At 39.0% G+C, this 23,052-nt stretch overlaps 1 protein-coding gene across 2 annotated transcripts in view; it reads right to left on the reverse strand.

Moving 5' to 3' along the window:
- Positions 1–1,023: 1,023 nt before the first annotated feature.
- The window catches only part of otud5a (OTU deubiquitinase 5a), a 31,145-nt gene continuing 9,116 nt past the window's right edge, over positions 1,024–23,052 (reverse strand). For both annotated transcript variants that reach the window (XM_023262532.3, XM_023262531.3), the window contains exons 3-9: positions 11,940–12,004; positions 11,708–11,864; positions 11,473–11,621; positions 9,573–9,758; positions 8,539–8,743; positions 8,349–8,420; positions 1,024–3,617 (exon numbers count right to left, since the gene is read on the reverse strand). In XM_023262532.3, the coding sequence (XP_023118300.1) occupies positions 3,484–3,617; positions 8,349–8,420; positions 8,539–8,743; positions 9,573–9,758; positions 11,473–11,621; positions 11,708–11,864; positions 11,940–12,004 (968 nt within the window). In that variant the 3' untranslated portion in view covers positions 1,024–3,483. The remainder of the gene's footprint in view (positions 3,618–8,348; positions 8,421–8,538; positions 8,744–9,572; positions 9,759–11,472; positions 11,622–11,707; positions 11,865–11,939; positions 12,005–23,052) is intronic.

Here is a 23,052-nt window from a genome sequence, read left to right on the forward strand (position 1 = left end):
ATAAATGCAAACGTCTGGAGTTCGCTAAGCGGTACTGGGACCGTGTGCTTCGGTCAGATGAGACCAAGATAGAGCTTTTTGGCAACAAACACTCTCAGTGGGTCTGGCGGAACACAAAAGATGAGTATGCAGAAAAGCAGCTCATGCCTACTGTGAAGTCTGGGGGAGGATCGGTGATGCTGTGGGCCTGTTTCTCTTCCAGAGGTCCTGGGAACCTTGCTAGGGTGCATGGCATCATGAATGCTTTGAAATACCAGGACGTTTTAAATCAAAATCTGGTGGCCTCTGCCCGAAAGCTGAAGATGGGTCGTCACTGGGTCTTTCAGCAAGATAATGACCCTAAACATGTGGCCAAATCTACACAGAAATGGTTCACCAGACACAGAATCAAGCTCCTCCCATCTCAGTCCCAGATCTCAACCCCATTGAAAACCTGTGGAGTGAAGAGGACCCAGGTCGCTGGATGGTTCAGAGAGATTGTGCAAAGAGGAATGGTAAATGGTCAATATAGCGCTTTACATTATACATCACATTCACCCACTGATGGTGGAAGCTGCCATGCTAGGCGCTAACCACGACCCATCAGGAGCAGTTAGGCGTTCGGTGTCTCACTCAGGGACACCTGGACATGAGCTCTGCAGGCCAGGATCGAACGGGAAGGCTGCTTTTTAGCTGCAGGTTAAACTAAAAGCTCGTTCACATGACTTTCCCCTCTAAGATCCAGATTAAACTGAACTGATCGAGACTCTGCAGCAGATTTTCCTGCTTTGGTTTGTAAAACTTGGAGCTTCATCAGCAGCCGTCAGATGTTTGTTTTTCTCTAATCTCAGAACAGAGAATCCAGGACGTCCTGCTGATAAACGCCATCATCCTGCTTTATCTGCTCAGAAACTCCTCAGAAAGACACGAGTCGCCTGTTGTCGATCCTACTTGGACTGAAACCCTAAATTTACGTTTCATGTGTTTAGTTTTACTCTTGAAGTGTCTCAAAGACAAAAAGAAAAGAAATAAATCTCTCACACGTTCATTTTCAGAAACATTTTCCTCTTTTTATTCCAAGAAAAAGTTTTTTCCATCCCAAACGAGAAAATAAAATAAAACAAACTTATATTAATAATAACAACAATAATCAATAAGAGGATAAGTATGACAATTCTCTAATTTTTCTGTTTGTCGCTTTTTTTCTATGATGATAATGGTCGTGGTCAATTAAACATGCAGCTAAATAAGTCTGATGATGATGATGAGGGAGGAGGAGGAAGAGGAGGAGGAGGAGGAAGAGGAGGAGGTGTTACAGGCCGTGAAACTGGAGGCTTTTAATTTGTCAAATAATGATGTGTCACCACAAAATGGCCTCCAGTGGGAGGTGAAAAAATGGTTCGGCTAACAGCAGAGCGGCTAACTGTAGCCTAGAAAGAGCGGGAGCTAGCTTCAAAACATTCACATTACCATGTGAACGCCTGACGTTTTGAAGCTAGCTCCCGCTCTTTCTAGGTTGCTAGCTAGCTCGCTAAAGCTAAAGCAGCTCTGATTAGCATTCAGTTGGCATTTTGTCACACAAAATGGCTGCCAGTGGAAGAAACGTGTTTGCTATTAACAGTAAACTAACAGCAACACAGCTTGTTAGCAATGCTAAAAAGACCTAGCTTCAGAGCTCAGTAAGACGTCAGGTAATAGCCTGGTTGCTATATAGCATGCTAACTTAGCCTACAGGACACATATTTATAGTCTGTTCAGTTGTGATTAGCGCTGAGAATTTGATTCCTTACATAAAATGGCCACCATTTAAGAAGAGCAAGAATGAATATAAAACAGTTTTGCTATTGGCTAGCTAGAGTTATAGCGTGCTAAAGGGGCTGTTTGTCCTTCTCAGCGCTAACTAGCATATTGGTACAAAGACTGGGGGAAAAAAATCACTATTCACAGTGAAGCTAACTGTTAGCTTGTTATTGGTGTTAGCAGTGTCATTTCGTGCAGGATAAAATCAATGGAAAACAATTTTGCAATCTAAAGCTAGGAGACAGCATTACAGCACAGTAGGATTTATCTTACTATGTTGTAATGCTATCAGCTAGCTCAAAATATAACACTTTGGATGACGTAGACTAAGTTGAAGCATGCTAAGGTGGCCTACAGGCTGTTGATAAATGTTTGCACTGTTAGTCTTGATTGGTTTTCACTAGCATAATAATACTAAGATGAGTGTAAAAAAAAGTTTCCTAACCATAATGGTAGCTTGTCAGTGGTGACAAAACATTAAAACTTCAAGTGTTAACTTTAAGACTTAAGGTGAAAGCTTGCCTGCTAAACAGCATGCTAACTTAGCCTACAGGACACATATTTATAGTCTGTTCAGTTCTGATTAGCACTTTGACTCCTTACACAAAATGGCCACCATGTAAGAAGAACAGCAATGAATATGAAACAGTTTTGCTATTGGCTAGCTAGAATTATAGCGTGCTAAAGGGGCTGTTTGTCTTGCTCAATGCTAACTAGCATAATGGCACTAAGATGACTAGGGGAATCACTATTCGCAGTGAAGCTAACTGTAACGGTAGCTTGTTATTGGTGTTAGCGGTGTCATTTCTCACCTGGTAGGAGCTACGAGTAGGGTAAAATCAAGCTGGCATTACAGCAAAGTAAGATTTCAGCCTGCTCTCTAAAAACCATCCTAGCTTGGCCCACAGGACACGATACAGATCGTTAATGTTCTGATTAGCATGATGAAGTTTAAACATTTCATTAGTGGCCGGCAGTGGGAGCTAACAGAGCGTTAAGATCAGGTGGAAAACAATTTCGCTATCAGCTAGCTCAAAACATAACACTTTGGATGACGCAGACTAAGTTGAAGCATGCTAACGTGGCCTACAGGTTGCTGATAAATGGTTGATTGGTTTTAACTAGCATAATAATGCTAACATGAGTGGAAAAAAGTTAGCTAACCGTAATGGTAGCTTGTTAGTGGTGACAGAACTTTAAAACTTCAGATTTTAAGACTTATGGTGAAAGCTTGCCTGCTAAACAGCATGCTAGCTTAGCCTCCAGGACACTGACAAACACAGTTCTGATTAGCATTCTTCATTGAAACCGATGGCCCCGTTAACCACAGAGCTAACGGGCTAAAATAATCAGCCTGACTGTTACAACAAAAAGGTACAAATTCTGTGGAAAGCTGCCCATAATGATGTTTAAATTACAACAGACCCCGAATCAGCGTCAAGACCGAGCTCCGTCCGAGTGGTAACCGGGGAAACGGAGGAGAGTGGGGGGGTGAGGGTGAGGGGGGGAGACGACAGACCGGAGAGTGATGAGCCGATGAATAACAAAATAAAAATACAAATGTGCATCGTTGTTGGATGTTTTATTTCTTCCCTGGTCGATCTCCTTCTGTAGTTCACAGGTGAGGCGGGGGAGGGAGGTGAGGCAGGTGGGGGAGGGGTCAAAGGTGTGTGTGTGTGTGTGTTTGTGTGTGTTGGCCGGCTATCAGCTGCTGTCGGGCGACGGCTCCCTCTCTCGGTGCATGGCGGCGCTCTGGTGTTTGATGCTGTCCAGGTACTCCTGCTGGGAGACGGCCAGCACCGATGCCAGGATCTCATCGTCCTCCCAGTCCGTCAGACCTGAAACACAACCGACAGGAGCTGTGATGTGGCGTTAAAGAGGAGACGCAAACGCAACGCTAACGTTCTGCTAGCCTAGCTGTCTGGTGAAATACAGGAGGTCCTCGACTTACGTCAGAGTTCCGACTTACGGTGACAATCAACTTTGTCAATCTGTAGAAATGGATTGATGAAGTCGATTATCACCGTAAGTCGGAACTCCGACGAAAATGTAAACAAAGCCGTTCCGTGCATCACGACCATGTATGAATCATTTTACAAGAAGATAACAGAATATGTTGATCTAATGCTGATGTTCGTCGGTGTTTCGTCCTGTTCCAGCATTTTATTCAATGTAATTTCACTTCCGATGTTGTTGTTTTGAATCTTTGTGTTGTTGTTTTGAATCTGTAGCTGCATGTCCACTAGATGCGATTTTCTCGCATGCAAACGCACCACGTCTGAAAATCGCACGGACGGTGGGTGGTCACTAGCGGACCACATCATGGTCATGTGACAGTGCTGAGCAACAGCGGGCCGCTACGTGGTCATGTGACCGAGCTTTCAGCTAGAAATGTGCCACGTTGCATGCTGGTCCAATTGTGGTGCGTTTCCAGCTGCGATCCGGTGTGTTTACCTGGAGCTCATTTGCATAGAGTAGACTGGACTTCTACTTTCTGCAAATTCAATGCCGCGTGCGGAGATTCCACGTGTCATGAAACTGTCCTCAAACTTCTAAACTAGCTGTTGGTAGGGTTGCCACCCGTCCCTTAAAATATGGAATCATCCTTTATTTGACAATTAATTGTTCCGTATTTTCATAAACGTCCCATACACGTCTGTCACACACTCATCAAAACTGTATAAGGAACAAAATAAAACACAGGAAATATTAATGGCAGCCAATTTCATTTTCGTAGGACCTTTGTAGCGAGGACCCGATGCCAGGTCCAGCAGATAGAGTTCTCTGTGTGTCCGGTCCTAGTTCCTGGTCCTATGGTTCTGTCTCTGGTTGCCAGGTTACAGACGCTGCTGTTCCCGCGCGTTTAAAAATGTCTACACCTGAAACTCCACCACGTCCTAAGAAGCAAAAACATTTGCAAATGTACAGACATGAGTGGGAAGAGTGGAACCCCTGGCAGTGGGTACAGGGCAAAGTATGTTTTCTGTTGCTCATGGATTAGCTGAAGTAAAGCAGCATCAGGAGACCAACATGTTAAGAAACATGAGAACAGAGAGAACCCAACCAGCAGGTCACAGTTTATCATCATCTAATCATCTCCTGAAGTCCATATGGTGAGAGACATCAGTATCTGGTTGTTAATTTACCAGAGGATGCTTATAATCAGGCTGATGTGGTCTAAGTTGTCTATTATTATTTTAAATGCTTTTTAGTTTTTAATAAACACTTATTTAATAGCCTATATGTAATCAATAAATGAACTTTGCCTATCTAAAGAAAAACTCACTCAGAACTCTGATAAGTAAACAATACTAAATAAAACAATAAATACATGCATACACATATTTAAGTTAATGCATTCATTGTGTTAAGATTTAGACAAAAAAAAAATGTCTTTAGAGAATTTCTTTATACAGTATTCTGCATTCAGTTAATTTTTTTGCAGAATCCAGTATTACACACTGGTTGGTCATTACATTTTATTTTAGTCTGGTTTCACTGTTTAAAATGATGCCACCTCTTTTCAGTCAAAACCTGTGATAATAAAACAATACAAAATTTTTAGTTCCGTGTTAATAAAGCACTTAAAGCTTTAAGTATGGCTCAGTGCTTTTTTCAAAATCAAACATATCACTCCTTAGGTGGTAGTGGCCCCAAGTTCAGTAAAGTTGGATAGATATTCACAGATTCAGACTTCCAGCATCAATAACTCATTAGATATAGGTTGTCAAAACATAAACGGTGCTTCTTTCCCATTGTTGCAAGGCAGACAATGTGCTACAAGCCCAGATTGATCAAAAGTAGCTGCAGGAATAACATTGGTGTCTATGGAGTGAACAGGTACAGTCTGCAAACTGCAAAACTGCTGCAACAGAGAAGAGAGACACAAATATTCAATAACTTCACTCTTATATACTGTAGTGTCACCAAAATCACTGCAGCCCTCAACTGGCTCCTGTTGACACCAATGTTATTCCTGCAGCTTGAAAGACAGCTACTGTTGATCAAACTGGGCTTGTAGCACATTGTCTACCTTACAACAATTTGAAAGAGGCATCGTTTATGATTTGACAAAGTATATTTAATGAGTTATTGATGCTGGAAGTCTGAATCTGTGAATATCTTTCCAACTTTACTGAACTGTGGCCCTGAGGAGCCGTGGTGGGGGTCCTTTATTTTCATTTCTGAAAAGTGGCAACACCAGCCATCAGTGACCTAAAACCAGGACAGATTCAGCTGCTGCTCACATTATTTCTGCCTCAAATGCTTTCAGAAATACTTTTCGCTGAAGTGTTTTCGAAATAAACGGGAAAGTATGTGGCCGAGTCGCTGTGTTTATCCAACTCATCTGCCAGACCGTCAAGCTGAAAGCTCGGTCATGTGACCACGTAGCGCTATCATGTGACAATGTTGTGGTCCGCTAGTGACCACCCGCCGTCCGTGCGATTTTCAGACGCCGTGTCTTTACATGCGGGAAAATCGCATCTAGTGGACACGCGGCTACAGAAGACACACAACGTGAAGCGTGTTATGGTTCAAAAATGCACAAATAATTTCAGAAAGAGCCCCCAGGTAGCTCAACAGGTTGAGCAGGCGACACATGAAGCAGCGGCATCATGTGGGTTTGATTCATGGCCCTTTACTGCAGGCCTTTATCCCATTATTCTCCATACTTTACTGTCTGTCTCTTCACTAACCTGCCAAATAAAGCCAAAATAAAAAATAAAATCAGAAAGATATCAATAAAACATATAAAAAAATATCAGGAACATATTGAGAAAAAATGTCCAAAAGATATTAATGAAATGTCTGAGCAACTTCATAACAAATGAATAAAATGTTCTGAAAACATCACTAAACTGTACAAAAAATATCCAAAAGATATTGATAAAAATGTCAACAAAACAGTATTTGTCAGAAATGTTTGAAAGACTCTCATAAACTACACATATGTGAAATAAATGTGAAAAACCCCAGATATAACAGATGTGATTAAAAGCGTCATCAGTAAACATGATTATTAAGTGAAATTTAAACAAAACAAGTGGACATATTCTAAGTTTAACAGATAAATCGGTTGTTGTTAAAATAATATTTTAAACATGAATGCTGCGTTCACTGACAGGAGAAGACATCCCAGTAACACAGGAACATGGTGAGAGTTAAACACTGTCCTGTCCTCTGAGCTGTTAACGCCTGATAACGCCGACACACACAATGAAACCGAGTGTTTTCTCAGAGCGACCTCAGATAACCTCAGACACGCCCAGCGCTGCTCGGCTGCGTCCTGTTCCAGGTTCGACTGTAAACAACACAAAGCCACTGAAAGCTAAACGCCTGTGAGGACAGCTGTCTTTGTGAGGACCAGCCAGGGACCTGTGAAGGCTCCTCATGCTGGGTCCCTCTAATGCAGGGGTGTCAAACTCATCTTCAGGGGCCACATTCAGCCCAGTTGGATGTCCAGTGGGCCGGACCAGTTTTTACTATATGATCAAAACAACAAAAGTCAGATAAAAAAAAAGACAAAAAACAAGACAAAACATTGCAAAAATGAGACACAAAATAAAAAAAAAGACAAATGATATGAAATGAAACAAAAAATTCAACAAAAAAGTTAGAAAGCAACAAAAAAAACAAAATGACAAAAACAGCACACAAAACAACAAATAAAGCAAAACACAAAATGACAAAAATGAGACAAAACACACAAGTGAGAAAAAAAGGAAACACAAAACAAAAATGAGAAATAAGACAAAAACATGAGACAAAAGTTAGACAAAAAAAAGACTAAAGACAACAAAAACAGGACAAAATATTGCAAAAATGAGACAAAATGACAAAAGCGAGACACAAAACGACAAAAAATGAGATGGACACGAAATCGTGTCGACACGATTTCGTGTCGTTCGTCTCATTTTTTGTTGTTTTGTGTCTCATTTTGTGTCAAAACAAAAAGGAGACAAAAATATTTGACAAAAAAGTTACAAAGCGACCAAAAAATGGACAAAAACAAGACAGAAAATTCCACAAATGGCATAAACGAGACAAAAAAACAAATCAACAAAAAAATGGACGAACAACACAAGCGAGACAAAAAACCCCCACAAAACGACAAAAACAATGCTCAAAACAAACAAAGCGAAACACAAAATGACAAAAATAAGACAAAAACCACAAGCGAGATGAAAAGGAAACAAAACGACAAAAACGAGAAACGAAACGACAAAAACGAGACGAAAGTCAGACAAAACACTACAAAAACAAGACAAAATACTACAAAAATGAGACACAAAATGACAAAAGAACAATGAACAATCTAGAATTTTACTTTATGATCCAAACAACTTGTCATGGTCTAGAAATTATTCTAAATTTATAGTTTTACTAATTTACAATAGGCAGTTAATGTCTTCTCTGGAATTTTTACAATTTGAGGGCCGGATTGGACCCTCTGGAGGACCACTTTTGGCCTGTGGGCCGCATGTTGGACACCCCTAAGGCGTCAGGTCCTCGGATGGCACTGTCCCACACGGTCTCCACATTGACAGAAAGACGTGTTTGAGTCTTACCGAACGCTGTGGGCGACATCTCCTGCATGATGGCTCTGTACTCCAAATGGTGACGACTCTGGTTGCTGGGACCTGGAAACACAAACATCTGGTCACTGGCTGCGTTCAGCGTCTTTATGGAGACCTTCGTGTCCCCGTAAAGCGGCTGACAGCGTGTCGATGTGGGGACTGTGAGAATACGTATGGTTACCTGGGGCGCAGGGGGAGGGCGGTTTGCTCAGGATGAGGGCGGCCCCGGCGGGGGAGGGAGGTTTGTTATTGGTCGACGGGGCAGTCGTGAGGTCAGAGTGGGAGGGGTCGGAATCGCGTGGCCGTGGCGACCGGGCGCTCCAGTCGTCCAGGCCGCTGGAGGCTGCCGCCGTCGCCGAGCTGCAGGTGGCGCTGGCCTTACGGGGCTGAGAGGGACAAGATGTTGACGTTTGTATTTGTAGTTTGAGCTGGTTGTGTCGGTCTGGCAGTGTTCAGGTTCAGTGTTAGCAACTCTGTGAAATTCTTAACAAGCTGAGTCCCTACTGACAGTTAGCTAGTTAGCATGTATAAATAAGTTACATATTTAAATAGGTTGCATATTTAGGCTCACATTTTCTAAACAGCATTATTGAGATCTTTAGCATAGTGATTTATAATATATAGATAAGTAACTGCAGACAGTTAGCATATTTAGTTAGCATATAAAGCTAGTTAGCATATTATAAACATTAAATTTTATTTATATAGTGCAGATTCACGTCATCTCACAGCACAAATATGTAAATATAATCTGATAGAAAATGTATGTAGTTTGCATATTTTGATAGCATATAAAAATAGTTAACAAATTATAAATATGTAGTTAGCATATTATGATTGCCTGCATAAATAGTTACTACATTTTCAAAGTATAAACAAGTAGTTAAAATAGTTAAAATTTTTAGACAGTGAGCATATTTTAACTGTTAGCCTATTTATAAAGTTATAATATAAATAGTGATATTTAAACTGCTGTATATAAAAAGCACATTAAAACATTTAGCATATTTAGATAGCCCATACAGATAGCACATTTAGGCAGATAGCAAATATAGATAATTAGCATGCTTAGATAGACTCTTTTGTCACCTTATTTAAATAACAGATTATTATATTGTCTGTTTATAACCAGGATCTTATAGAAGCCCTCCGCCTGTCTGACACCTGTAGTTCAGGTTCCTGCTCAGGTGAACCCTCCCTGCTGCCTCGTCTCACCTGTCGGGCCTGCTTCTCCTGGTCCTGCAGCCACTGCAGGTATGACTCCCGGGCCACCTGCTCCTCGATGGCCTCATTGGTGGCCTCCCAGTCCGTCGCTCGCTTCTTGTCCTCCAGCATCTGCTGCTCGATCCATGACTCCTCCGACGTCTTGATGGCCGACTTCATCAGAGACTGGTCTGCATACTGGGAGAGGAATAACCAGTCAGAGGAGGAAACCAGTCAGAGGAGGAAACCAGTCAGAGGCAACCTACTTCTGTCTACAGTCAGAATATTGTCTGAAAAATGTAAAAAATTAATAAAATGTCAAAATTACTTTTTTTGCTAAAAGTTCACCTGCTTGACGTTTGAAAAATAATGCTAAAAAAAATTTAAATCTCCCAAAAGAATTAGCAAAATGCAAAACAAATAATAAAAGTCAAGAAAATGGAAATTAAATATATGAAATATAAGCATTTTCAAAACACACAAAAAATGGCAAAGGAAATGTCTGAAAACTTCTAAGATATTAACGAAATGCACAAAAAGTATCAAAGTGTTAAATATTAAGGAAAAAAGACTTTTGAAAAATGGTTAGAAAATATTGATAAATTGCTCAAAAAGATTTTGTTACATGTCCCCAAAAGTCCAATTTCATGTCTAAAATCTACTGAATAATGTTCACATAATTTAAAAAAATGCAAAAAAGAAAAAATGACGTAAGAATATATATAGAAAAAAATATTGTCTGAAAACTGCAGAGAAATTTTATCAAGAAATTCATTTTAAAAAATTATTTTAAAAAACAGAATGAAAATGTTCCAAAATTTTAGACTCCTGAAAAATTGGTTAAAATTATTAATAAAATGTAAAACAAAACAAAACAAAAAACAACATCATACAGACATAATATACAGAAAGAACTGATAACATGCCAAAAATATATATTTTTTTAAATGTCAAAAAAAAGCTAAAAATATATATATATATTTGCTGTCTAAAAGCTACTGAAATATATAAGATTTGTGAAAAATATGTAATAAAAAAATTCAAAAGAAAAATAAAATATTTCTATATAAAAAAATATGTATATATATGTGTGTGTGTGTATATATATATATACATACATATATATATACACACATATATATATATATATATATATATATATATATATATATATATATCATACTAATATTCTGTAGAGAAAAAACTGCTGAAATGCCAAAAAGTATTTTTAAAGTTGTTTAAAAAAAAAAAAAAAAAAAAGCCTTCCAAAAATTTGATGTCTAAAAATCGGAACATATTCAGAAGATTTGTGAAAAAAATGATAATTAAAAAAAATAACTAAAAGCACATATATATAAACTTAATTGAGATTTTAGAGAAATGAATAAAACAAATTTTAGAAACTGTGGAAACCCATAAGACTGTTCTGGGTGTGTTTGCGGAGTGTTTGCAGAGTGTTCTGGGTGCGTTTGCGGAGTGTTCTGGATGTGTTTGTGGTGTGTTTGTAGAGTGTTCTGGGTGCGTTTGCGGAGTGTTTGCGGTGTGTTTGCAGTGTACTTGCAGAGTGTTCTAGGTGTGCTTGCGATGTGTTTGTGGAGTGTTCTGGGTGTGTTTGCAGTGTGTTTGTAGAGTGTTCTGGGTGCATTTGCGGAGTGTTTGCAGAGTGTTCTGGGTGCGTTTGTGGCGTGTTTGCGGAGTGTTCTGGGTTCGTTTGCGGAATGTTTGCAGAGTGTTCTGGGTGTGTTTGCGAAGTGTTCTGGGTGTGTTTGCGAAGTGTTCTGGGTGTGTTTGCGGAGTGTTTGTGGAGTGTTCTGGGTGCGTTTGCGGAGTGTTTGCAGAGTGTTCTGGGTGCGTTTGCGGAGTGTTTGCAGAGTGTTCTGGGTGTGTTTGCGGAGTGTTCTGGCTGCGTTACCCCCGGTTTGAAGGCCGGCAGCCCCAGTCCGACTCCGATCGTGGCCTTGTTGGGATTCACCACCGAGTTGTAGTGGATGTTGCGGTGGTAGCTCACTCTGATTGGCTCGTCATTGTTCTGGTGGATGCCATGGAACGTGTTGATTGGCTCTGCATCAGGAAGAGGAGGAGGGGTGTGAGGTTGGTGGGACGCAATTGGCTAACGGGAGGCGGGCGTTACCGGGCGGAGGACTCACCTGTGCTGTACTGGTACACCTCCACCGGTCTGTTGTACATCTCGGCCATGGCCTGCATCTCGATGTGGTTACCGTGGCAGTTGTTTTTCCTCTTCCTGTTGATGTATGTGGTGAAGTCCTCCGTCACGTAGTTGGAGAAGTAGTCGGCGTTCTTCATCTGGGGGTCAGTCAAACAACTTTATTAGCAGTGAACGGGGCAACGGGGACGAAGGGACAGCTGACGGATACTCACCAGGTAGTCCATACAGTGTTTCCGCACCACTTCATGCATGTCCTGGTCCCCGTACACCTGGTCGGCTGAAACACACACAGTCCAACATTAATCCACCAATTCATTAATTCACAATAAAACAGACATTTTTATCCAATGGACAGACTAAAAACTGTCTCACTTATAAGTAAAACATTTAAAATAAAATTTTATTACTCGCAAAAGAAATTCCTGAGTCAGAAAAAAACAGTAACAGAGGAAATGCAGCCTAAAAGGAGAAAAAAAAGACATAAGTAGGATCCATTACAGAAATAAAACAAGTAAATAAAACACCAAAAATATTTTTTGAATGTCAAAAAAAGCTAAAAAAAATGATTCTAAAAAATTCAAAAGTCTAAAAGCTATTGTAATACATTTACAATATTTGCAAAAATATGTTTATATATATATATATATATATATATATATATATATATATATATATATATATATATATATATATATATATAAAAAGAGAAATTTATACAAATATTAGAATAACGTAATGAAAATGCTAGAAAACTATTTAGACTCCTAAAAAATTTTTAAAATCAATAAAAATGTTTTTAAAAATTCATCCAGACATCCTGCACGGAAATAACTGAAGGAAGAGAAACAAAAAGCCCAAAAAAATAAATTTCAAATTCATTTTCATGTCTAAAAACTAGAGAAATAGTATGATCCATTACTGAAATAAAATAAATAACATACCAAAAACATTTTTTTAAATGTCAAAAAAAGCTAAAAAAAAAAATAAAAATTTGTCTAAAAGCTATTGAAATAAATTCAGAACGGCTAGAAGAGTAAAACGTAATGCTGGCAGTTACACTGAGATAATAAATAATATCACACATGATAATGAAGTATGTTTAAGAAGCTCGAACCACAAATATTGGCTTTAAAATGACTCCCTTCTGCAAAAAATGTCCAAAAATATTAATTAGATGTCTGAAAAAAGTAATTATTATATAAAAATATTACAAATTAAGAATAAAATGTACAATAAATGCTAATTACATCTAATTTCATTAGGTGTAATTAGCTTTTTTTGCAATCGATATGGAAAAAAACATGAACAAAACAAAGCAGCCCCAGAAATAAGGTCACACTCTTCCTCTTCATGTAAATGAGCTCAGCTGGTTCCAGCAAGTCACATGACCCGTTACCGCGGCGATTCTCAGAACCGCCGACTACTTCCTGTTTCACATCAGCGGTCGGTGTTCGGTTCATTGACACACAAACCAGAAACTAACACATGAAGAACAGCTGTGAGTCAGAACACACGGAGGGAAACTCTCAACACGCTAAAAACACACAGAGGAGGCTAGGAGAGGAAGCTAGAAGAGGAGGCTAGAAGAGGAGGCTAGGAGAGGAGACTAGGAGGCTAGAAGAGGAGGCTAGGAGAGGAGACTAGGAGGCTAGGAGAGGAAGCTAGAAGAGGAGACTAGGAGGATAGGAGAGGAGACAAGGAGGCTATGAGAGGAGGCTAGGAGACAAGAGAGGATTCTAGGAGAGGAGACTAATAGAGGAGGCTAGGATGCTAGGAGAGGAGGCTATGAGAGGAAATGAGGAGGCTATGAGAGGAGGCTAGGAGACAAGAGAGGATTCTAGGAGAGGAGACTAATAGAGGAGGCTAGGATGCTAGGAGAGGAGGCTAGTAGAGGAAATGTGGAGGCTAAGAGAGGAGGGAGAATTGAGAAGGCTAGGAGACAAGAGGAGGCTAGGAGGCTAGGAGAGGAGGAGAGGAGGCTAGGAGAGGAGATGAAACAGTGGAGGACAAACAGTGTGTAACGTGAGAACAGAGAGTAAATAAGATTCAGCTGCTGAGAAATAAACCCGATGAACTTCTACAGAAATACTAATAAACCACAAACACACACAGCAGGTGTGTATCTGTGTGTATTAGTGTGTATCTGTGTGTATTAATGTGTATTTGTGGGTATTTTATGTGTCACACAACCACATTTTTCTTACAGGTTTTTCAGGTGAGTCAGAGAAAGTCTGCCCACAACATACAGAATAAACCAGAGAGGAGACGAGGAGACTAGGAGGCTAGGAGAGGAGGCTAGGAGGCTAGGAGACAAGAGAGGATTCTAGGAGAGGAGGCTAATAGAGGAGGCTAGGACGCTAGGAGAGGAGGCTAGGAGAGGAGACTAGGAGGATAGGGGAGGAGACAAGGAGGCTAGGAGAAGAGGCTAGGAGAGGCGGCTAGGAGAGGAGATGAGGAGGCTAGGAGAGGAGACAAGGAGGCTTGGAGAGGAGGCTAGGAGAGGAGACTAGGAGGCTAGGAGAGGAGACTAGGAGGCTAGGAGAGGAGGGTAGAAGGCTAGGAGAGGAAACGAGGAGGCTAGGAGGCTAGGAGAGGAGGCTAGGAGAGGGACCATAGGAGGCGTTCAGGATGTAAATATAATTCAGCTGCTGAGAAACAAACAGATAAAGTTCTACAGAAACATTATTGAACCACAAACACAGGAAACCACAGCCTGCGCTCTGATTGGTCAGTCTGGACATCATTCTGAGAAAGGGGCGGGGCTCTGTCCTGTCATTCAGCTGCTGACGTTGATAAAGTTTTTATCTGGAGCCGACAGACGGACTCCACCCGGACCAGCAAAGCAGCAAAGCACTGTGGGAGGTGGAGTCCAGGGCTGCGGATAGAGGCTCTGTTTCCACGGCAACCGAACAGCTTTAAAATGAGACCAAATTAATATCTGAGTATTTTCTTAGTGGAAGAAGCTTCCTGTGGAGAACATTATCTGTATTAATTGTTAAGGTTTGTTGTTTCTGAACTCATCAGGAGACTCTGATGGTAATAAATTAGTTTTTCTCAGAAGCAGAAAATCCAATTAGAGGAGCTTCACAAACTCCTGCAAGTGAAAACACTAAAACTAACCCTAAACAACCCACGAATAGAAGACTAAACAAGAACCAAACAGGAATAAACACCAAACACCTTCTGTGGTGATTTTATTCTATTTCTGCTGATTTCACATCTTCTGCAGCATTTTTGTGTATTTTTAGGGAGATTCTGCACCAGTTTGTGGCGGTTTTGCATCTTTTTGAGCCAATTTTATGTCCTTTTGTGGTGATTTCTAGCTTTCTGTGGTGACTTTGCATCGTTTGGATGATTTCACATGGTTTTGTGACGGTCTGACATATTTTTGGGTTGATTTTGTGACAGATGCACTACCGTTCAGAGGTTTGGGGTCATTAAAATTTTTATTTTTTTTTTAAACATATTTTTACTGTATTTTTTACTGCATTTTTACTATATTTTTAATGTGTTTCACTATATTTGTATTATATTTTTCACTGCATTTTTACTGTATTTTTTGCTTTTTTTTTAAACTATAGTGTTACTATATTTTTTACTGTTTCTTTCCTATAGTTTTCCTATATTTTTTATTGTATTTTAATTGCATTTTTTACTGTATTTTTACTGTTTTTTACTGCATTTTTAATATATTTCTACTATACTTTAACTGTATTTTAACTGTATTTTTACTACAATTTACTATATTTTTACTGCATTTTTACTGTATTTTTCCTTTTTTTTACTATAGTTTTACTGCATTTTTCCTTTTTTTTACTATAGTAGTACTTCATTTTTACTGTATTTTATTATATTTTTACTGTATTTTTATTATATTTTTACTGTAGTTTTACTATATTTTTACTGTATTTTTGCTGTATTTTATTATATTTTTACTGTATTTGTATTATATTTTTACTGTAGTTTTACTATATTTTTACTGTATTTTTACTGTATTTTTACTGTATTTTTGCTGTATTTTTAACTATATTTTTACTGTATTTTTACTATATTTTTATTGCATTTTTACTGTTTTACTGTATTTTTACTGTATTTTTACTGCATTTTTACTATATTGTTACTATATTTCGACTATATTTTTAACTGCATTTTAACTGTATTTTTACTGTAGTTCTACTGTATTTTTACGAAATTTTTACTGTATTTTTACTATATTTTACTGTAGCAATTTTAACTAACATAGAGCAACTTTAAGCTCTCTCTTGGAGGTTCTTTAAGATGTTCCACCTTCATCCAAGGTTCTTCTTCAGTTCTAACTGACTGATGGGGAGTTCCAGAGTTTAGTCCCTCCAGGTCATGTGGCTGATGGAACATTAACCACCAGGACTCACCTGTCTCCAGGTGTGGATGTTGTGAAACCAGGAGGTCCAACAACAGTCATGGTGGTGAAGCTGCTGGTTTATACAACAAAGGAAGAGAATCTGCCAAATCAGGAGAGACTCATCTCTCAAAACATCAACATCACCAACTTCCTCCATCAAATCCATTTTAGATCTTGTTGCTGTCACTTCTTTTGAAGGTCATTTTGCGTTGTTTTAGTTGTTTTTTGTGATGTTTTGGTCTTTTTACATCATTTTGTGGTTATTTGTTTGGTAACACGTTTTCGCTAATTTCTGTGACGTTTTACATCATTTTGTTGCCATTGTACTTCAAATTTTGGTCATTTTAGGTCTTTATGCAGACATTTTGCATCATGTTTTGGGTTTTTTTTTGCGACATTTTGGTCATTTTGTGGTCATTTTGTACCATGTGTTGATAGTTTTATGTGTTTTGTGTCACATTTTGGTTGTTTTACATTCTTTTGTGGTTGTTTCTCCATCATGAACATCTTGACTTGGCAGATTCTCTTCCTTTGTTGTATAAACCAGCAGCTTCACCACCATGACTGCTGATGGACCTCCTGGTTTCACAACATCCACACCTGGAGACAGGTGAGTCCTGGTGGTTAATGTTCCATCAGCCACATGACCTGGAGGGACTAAACTCTGGAACTCCCCATCAGTCAGTTAGAACTGAAGAAGAACCTTGGATGAAGGTGGAACATCTTAAAGAAGCTCCAGGAGAAGTCCAGCTGGTTTCTCCTGAAGCTCCTATGACCACCAGGACCTGATGACTGAGAACCTGCAGACATGTCGCCACCTCACATTCTGTTCCTGTGATGTAAACCAGAGGAACCGACTGACTCCCTCTCAGCACGTCTCCAGTTGATCAGCAGGTCTGACAGAAGCTTCCTGATGTTTGGAGGTTAAAAACCACAAACATGTGACCTAATGGAGACAACACGAGTCTGCTGAGTGAACTCTGCTCTGGTTCTGGTCCAGACTGGAAGCACGAACCAGAAGAGCTGAAGCTGAATCGATTCACAACTTTAGACTTCCTGTGGCGGTGCAGACATCTAGAGAACCACATTTTATTCAGAATACTCCCAATTTTAGGCCTGACTTCATTAGTTTCTAGTATTACAGCTACAACAAGTGAATCCAAAATACCAGATTCATGCAGAATATTTAACATTTTTAGACCAGATTTTATTAAATCCCGTTACACAGTCATCTATTAGACCAGACTTTAGTCAGTATTTACCCGGTTTTAAACCTGATTTTCTGTACTTCCTGTGTGGACGTGTTGACGTCTGTAGAACCAGAGTTCATTGGAAATATTCCAGATTTAATCAGTTCTTATGTGGCTTCACAGTCATCTATAGCAGTGGTTCCCAACCTGTTTGGCTTGGAAAAATACTACAGTAGTACTCCCAGCTTTAGAGGTGCTTCCAGGAAGGAAAACAAGGTCAATCTCCCCTTTATACCATCTCTGATTACAGCTGGAGGATGAACGTTACTCTCAAAATTCATAGAAAAATCTGAATTTTGTTATTTTTCTTTTGCTGACGGGATTTAAAGGCTGGTAATCCAAAAACAAATGTTTAAATAAAATCAACTAAATTAAATATCTCTGCCTTAGACATGGTTTGTGGGGATTTTGTGGAACTTTTTTTGTGGTTTTGTGATGATTCTGAGCCTTGTGTTGATTTCACACGTATTTGTGGTGAGTTTTTGTCTTTTTATGCTCTTTTTCTTTTTGTGCTGACTTTTTTGTGTTCATTTTGTGTCTTTGTGTTAATTTTACATCAATTTGTGATTATTTTATTCTATTTGTGCAGATTTTATTATTTTTGTGTTGATTTTTTTGTTTGTTGCAGATTTTTTGTCTATTTGTTAATTTATTTTGTTTGTGTTGACTTTTTGTTTTTGTGTTGATTTTTTGTGCTCGTTGCAGATTTCTTTTCTATTTTTGTGCAAATTTTTTTGGTTTTGTTTTGATTTTTTGTGTCTTTGTGTTGGTTTTTTGTGTTTGTTGCAGATTTTTTGTCTATTTTTGTGCATTTTTTTGTGTTTTTGTGTTGATTTTTGTTGCATTTTTTGTAGACTATTTGCGCAACTTTTTTGTTTTTGTGTTGATTTTCTGTGTTTTTGAGCAGATTTTTTTGTTCTGTTGATTTTTTGTGTTGATTCTTTGACTTTCCATCGTTTTGTGACAATTTTGCATCTTTCTGTGGTGATTTTAAAACTTAAATGTTGGTTTTGTGAGTTTTTGTGGAGATTTTGAGTCTTTGTGAGTCGTTGTTAATTTTCTGCATTTTTGTGGGGATTTTCATTGTTTTGTTACAAATTTGTGTCAGTCAGGCAACTAAATTTATGCAGGCAGTGTTTCCAGAGAGCAGAGAGAAAACCAGGATAGAAACTAATGGAAAATGTAAGTAATTAAATATAAATAGTATCTGGAGCCACCATTTGTGTCCAGTGTTGGGACGTCTGAAAACATGCTGATTAAAGGCTTTTACAGTTTCTGTAAAAACTATTTCTGAGTCCAGATGACAGATTCTGAGTTCTCTACTTTATGTTCTGGTTTCAAAGAGCTGCAGGACTTTAGATTAAAACTGAACCAAAAGCAAAACAATCAGAAACTCCTTTGGTGGCTTAACACTTAAAAACCACCTCATGGCCTCTTGCAGGGTCTGGACCAGAGGTTGGGCAGCACCGACACACATATATACACACTGCAACACACCTGAAACAGGAAGTGGACGGCAGGTGTGAAAACACTTGAAACGCTGCATCTACAAACAAACAAATGAGTTGCAGAAGCTGATTTCTGTGAAAAGCTTCTCTGAGAAAAGAATCGAACTGAAATTAGAACCGAGAAGAACCAGAAACGAGAAGCAGCCTTCTGGAAGTTAAATGCAGAGACGCCGTTAAATTTAGACTTCATTAAGCCTTCAGAGACGTCTATAGAACCAGACTTCTTTTAAAATACTAGTTATTTTAGACTTCAGACCTCAAAGTCTCCAGTTCTGAATGTTCTAAGTGAAACTAAACTTAAAGACTGAAAGCAGGAAAGGACAACGTCCCCTGGACAACGTTCTAGAGTAGACCTACCGACAACTGGAGAAAGTTCTAGAGCAGACCTACCGACAACTGGAGAAAGTTCTAGAGCAGACCTACCAACAACTGGAGAAAGTTCCAGAGCAGACCTACCGACAACTGGAGAAAGTTCCAGAGCAGACCTACCGACAACTGGAGAAAGTTCCAGAGCACCCTACCGACAACTGGAGAAAGTTCCAGAGCAGACCTACCGACAACTGGAGAAAGTTCCAGAGCAGACCTACCGACAACTGGAGAAAGTTCCAGAGTAGACCTACTGACAACTGGAGAAAGTTCTAGAGCAGACCTACCGACAACTGGAGAAAGTTCCAGAGTAGATCTACCGACAACTGTCCAGTTGTCAGTAGATCTACTCTAGAACTTTCTACAGGGGATGTTCTCCTCTATGAACTTCAAGGACCTGGAAATCTGGAAATATTCTCAGTTTGAAGGTAGAATTCTGATCATTAAAGGGTTTGCAAAGACAGGTTTGCAATTGTTTCTGAAAGGTTTATGTCATTTTGGTCAAGTTTAGAGTAATTTAGGGAAATTTTTGAAGCATTTTTGATGAACTTCAGCCGTTTCGTAGAATTTTCTGGTTTTTCTGGACCCACCTCTATGAACTTCAAGGAGCTGGAATGTTCTAAGTGAGACTAAACTTAATGACTGGAAGAAACAAAGGAGAACATCTCCTAGAAAAAGTTCTAGAGTAGACCTACCAGCAACTGGAGAAAGTTCTAGAGTAGACCTACCGACAACTGGAGAAAGTTCTAGAGTAGACCTACCGACAACTGGAGAAAGTTATAGAGTAGACCTACTGACAACTGGAAAGATCTCTGATTAATATCTGCTGTATTGCTTTTTAAGCCTGAACTTCAACAGAAATAGAAATACAACAACGTGTTCAGTTCTTGTGGAGCTGCAGAGATGTAACTAAAGAACCAGACTTCATTTAAAATACATTCATCAGAATTTAAAACTCTTCCGGCTACAGCTCATTTACAGACTGTTCATTTTATCCAGAAAATGTTGATGTGAAAGTCGGATGACAAATTAACCAATCAGAGTTTTAATCTGAAGTGTGGCTGATCAGTTGTTTGATGTCATTTTATGGTCTTTGTGTGACATTTTGGTCATTTTACATCTTTTTACATCCCAGTTTGGTTGTTTTTCCTCATTTTGTATTTGCTTTGTGCCGTACTTTGGTCATTTTGTGTCTTTATGAGTTCATTTGGTGTCTGAGGACTTATCAGGACTTATCCGTCAGAAATGATACAAGGAACAACTGATTAAATTGTGGGGGTGTTTCTGAGTCCCATCAATTCCCACTACCCTCTACATATTTAGGTCACGTGATCCGGGAGCCGTACATAACGTACACATGCAGAACACACGTGTGTTCTCAGAGCAAAGTCATTTTGTTTGTGGGTACATCTATATTAAACGGACACATTCTATGGTGCTGCGATTTCTGATCATCAATAACTAACAAACAAATGCTGCATTTCTGACATATGGGGGAATGAGCAGCCTTGGAGGAGGACTGTGCCCTCTGAGGACTTTTCTTGTTGTATATATTTTTAATAAGGGAGTGGATCTATAGAACTATTGCTTTACAGATGGATGGTGAGTTGTAAAGGACTATATTCCTGATCTGGTTGATACGTAAACAATCCTTTTGTTTTTTTATCTCGTCTGTCTTTTCGTCTGTTTGTTCCTTTTTGTTTTAAATAGATGTGGGTTCATAAATGTTCACATATAGGTGCATCTGTTTGTATTATTATCGTTTATATTTCTGCCAAATAACTTGCTAGTGCAATAATTTAGTAAATTTTTGTAAAAAAACAAAAAAAAACCCCAAAAAAACGGTCATGTTAATCCTGTTTCTGAAACCATCAGCCTGTTTTACTGAATCTGTTTGATGATCATCATTTTAAATATATTCAGAATCTGCTACAGATCTTTAACCTTATTTCTGGTTTATTCTGTCTGATGTTTGTCTGTTTGTTGACACACTTATGACCTTATTATCCAGCAGAGACGTTCGGCCAAAAGCGGGAACTAATGTGGAGTTTTATGAATTTAAAAAAACAACAAACAAAAGGTCAGAAACTCCACGGTTTCGGTTAAGAGTGAATGAATCGTTGCGATTTTAACACGAAGCCTCAGGGACAAACGGAGGTTATTATCTATTATATAACATCAGGAGGACAGGTGTGAGTTTACAGGTGACACACACACACACACACACACACACACACACACACACACACACACACACACACACACACACACACACACACACACACACACTCTCTCTCTCTCAGGTCAGTGTGATGACATAACTGTAGCCACATAAAGGCCATTCTCTCAAACAGAAGCTGGACTCGACTGAAAGCACTCCTGAAGGAAAACACTCGTCTTTCACTGTAACCCACATTTAGACATGGCTTTCCACCACATACACACACACACGCATGCACACACACACACACACACACAGGCCAACAGTCGGCGTCGCAGCAGCGCCCCCTACTGTCTGTATTCAGTCACAGCAGCTGATTAAACCTCAAAATCGAAGCTTCCAAAGTCACATTATCCGTAAAACCTCCATAAAGACCCCGTCTATCAGCCAGAAACTCTAAAATAATTTAAAAATTAACAGTTCCACATCTGTGACATGACGTACATTTGGAAAAAGGAACCAGATTTAATCTTAAAATTAAACAAAAACTAAAGCGTTTGCAGTGAACAGAAACTGTGAAAACTAAAATTCTGATTGCCTTCGTTCAGCTGAGTTTATTAAGGAGGAATCATTCCACCTTAAACCATCAGACTATTACAACAGTCTCTGAGCGACCAGCTCAGATTTGTCTGAAATGTTTACAGCGTTAAATACGGAGATAGATAAAGATATCAGTGAAGTTTTAGTTTGGTATTTTAAATACTTTCAGAGATCATGTTCTTGAAGCTGGTTCTCACCTTAAATCTGTTTGAGCAACATCTGAGGAAATATTAGAGATAAAAACCTGAAAGTTTCTCTGTTATTTCTCATCATGTCACTGATTCTGAATATGGAATATTAATAAATATTAAGTATATAAACTGTCATGAAAAGTTCCACCTTTGAGATCATTAACAAAAAAAAATGATGCTGCGGCCACCACCAGCTTCACATTATGATGCTACCACCACCATGCTTTATAATCATGATGCTGTCACCACCATGTTTCACGTCATGATGCTGCCACCACCATGCTTTATAATCATGATGCTGCCACCACCATGCTTTATAATCATGATGCTGCCACCATCATGCTTTATAATCATGATGCTGCCACCATCATGCTTTATAATCATGATGCTGCCACCGCCATGCTTTATAATCATGATGCTGCCACCATCATGCTTTATAATCATGATGCTGCCACCACCGTGCTTCACATTATGATGCTGCCACCATCATGCTTTATAATCATGATGCTGTCACCACCATGCTTCACGTGGCGCACAATAAAAATACAGTGGTATGTAAAAGTTTGGGCACCCCTGATAATTTTCAAGATTTTTCTTTATAAATCACTGGTTGTTTGGATCAGCAACTTCAGTTAAATATATCATATAGCTGACAAACACAGTGATATTTGAGAAGTGAAATGAAGTTTATAGGATTTACAGAAAGCGTGCAACAATTATTTAAACAAAAGTAGGCAGGTGCATAAATTTGGGCACCCCAACAGAAAAATTACATCAATATTTAGTAGATCCTCCTTTTTGCAGAAATAACAGCCTCTAAATGCTTCCTATAGCTTCCAATGAGGGTCTGGATCCTGGTTGAAGGTAT

The sequence above is a fragment of the Amphiprion ocellaris genome, chromosome 8, assembly GCF_022539595.1.
Source record: "Amphiprion ocellaris isolate individual 3 ecotype Okinawa chromosome 8, ASM2253959v1, whole genome shotgun sequence".
NCBI lineage: Eukaryota > Metazoa > Chordata > Actinopteri > Pomacentridae > Amphiprion > Amphiprion ocellaris.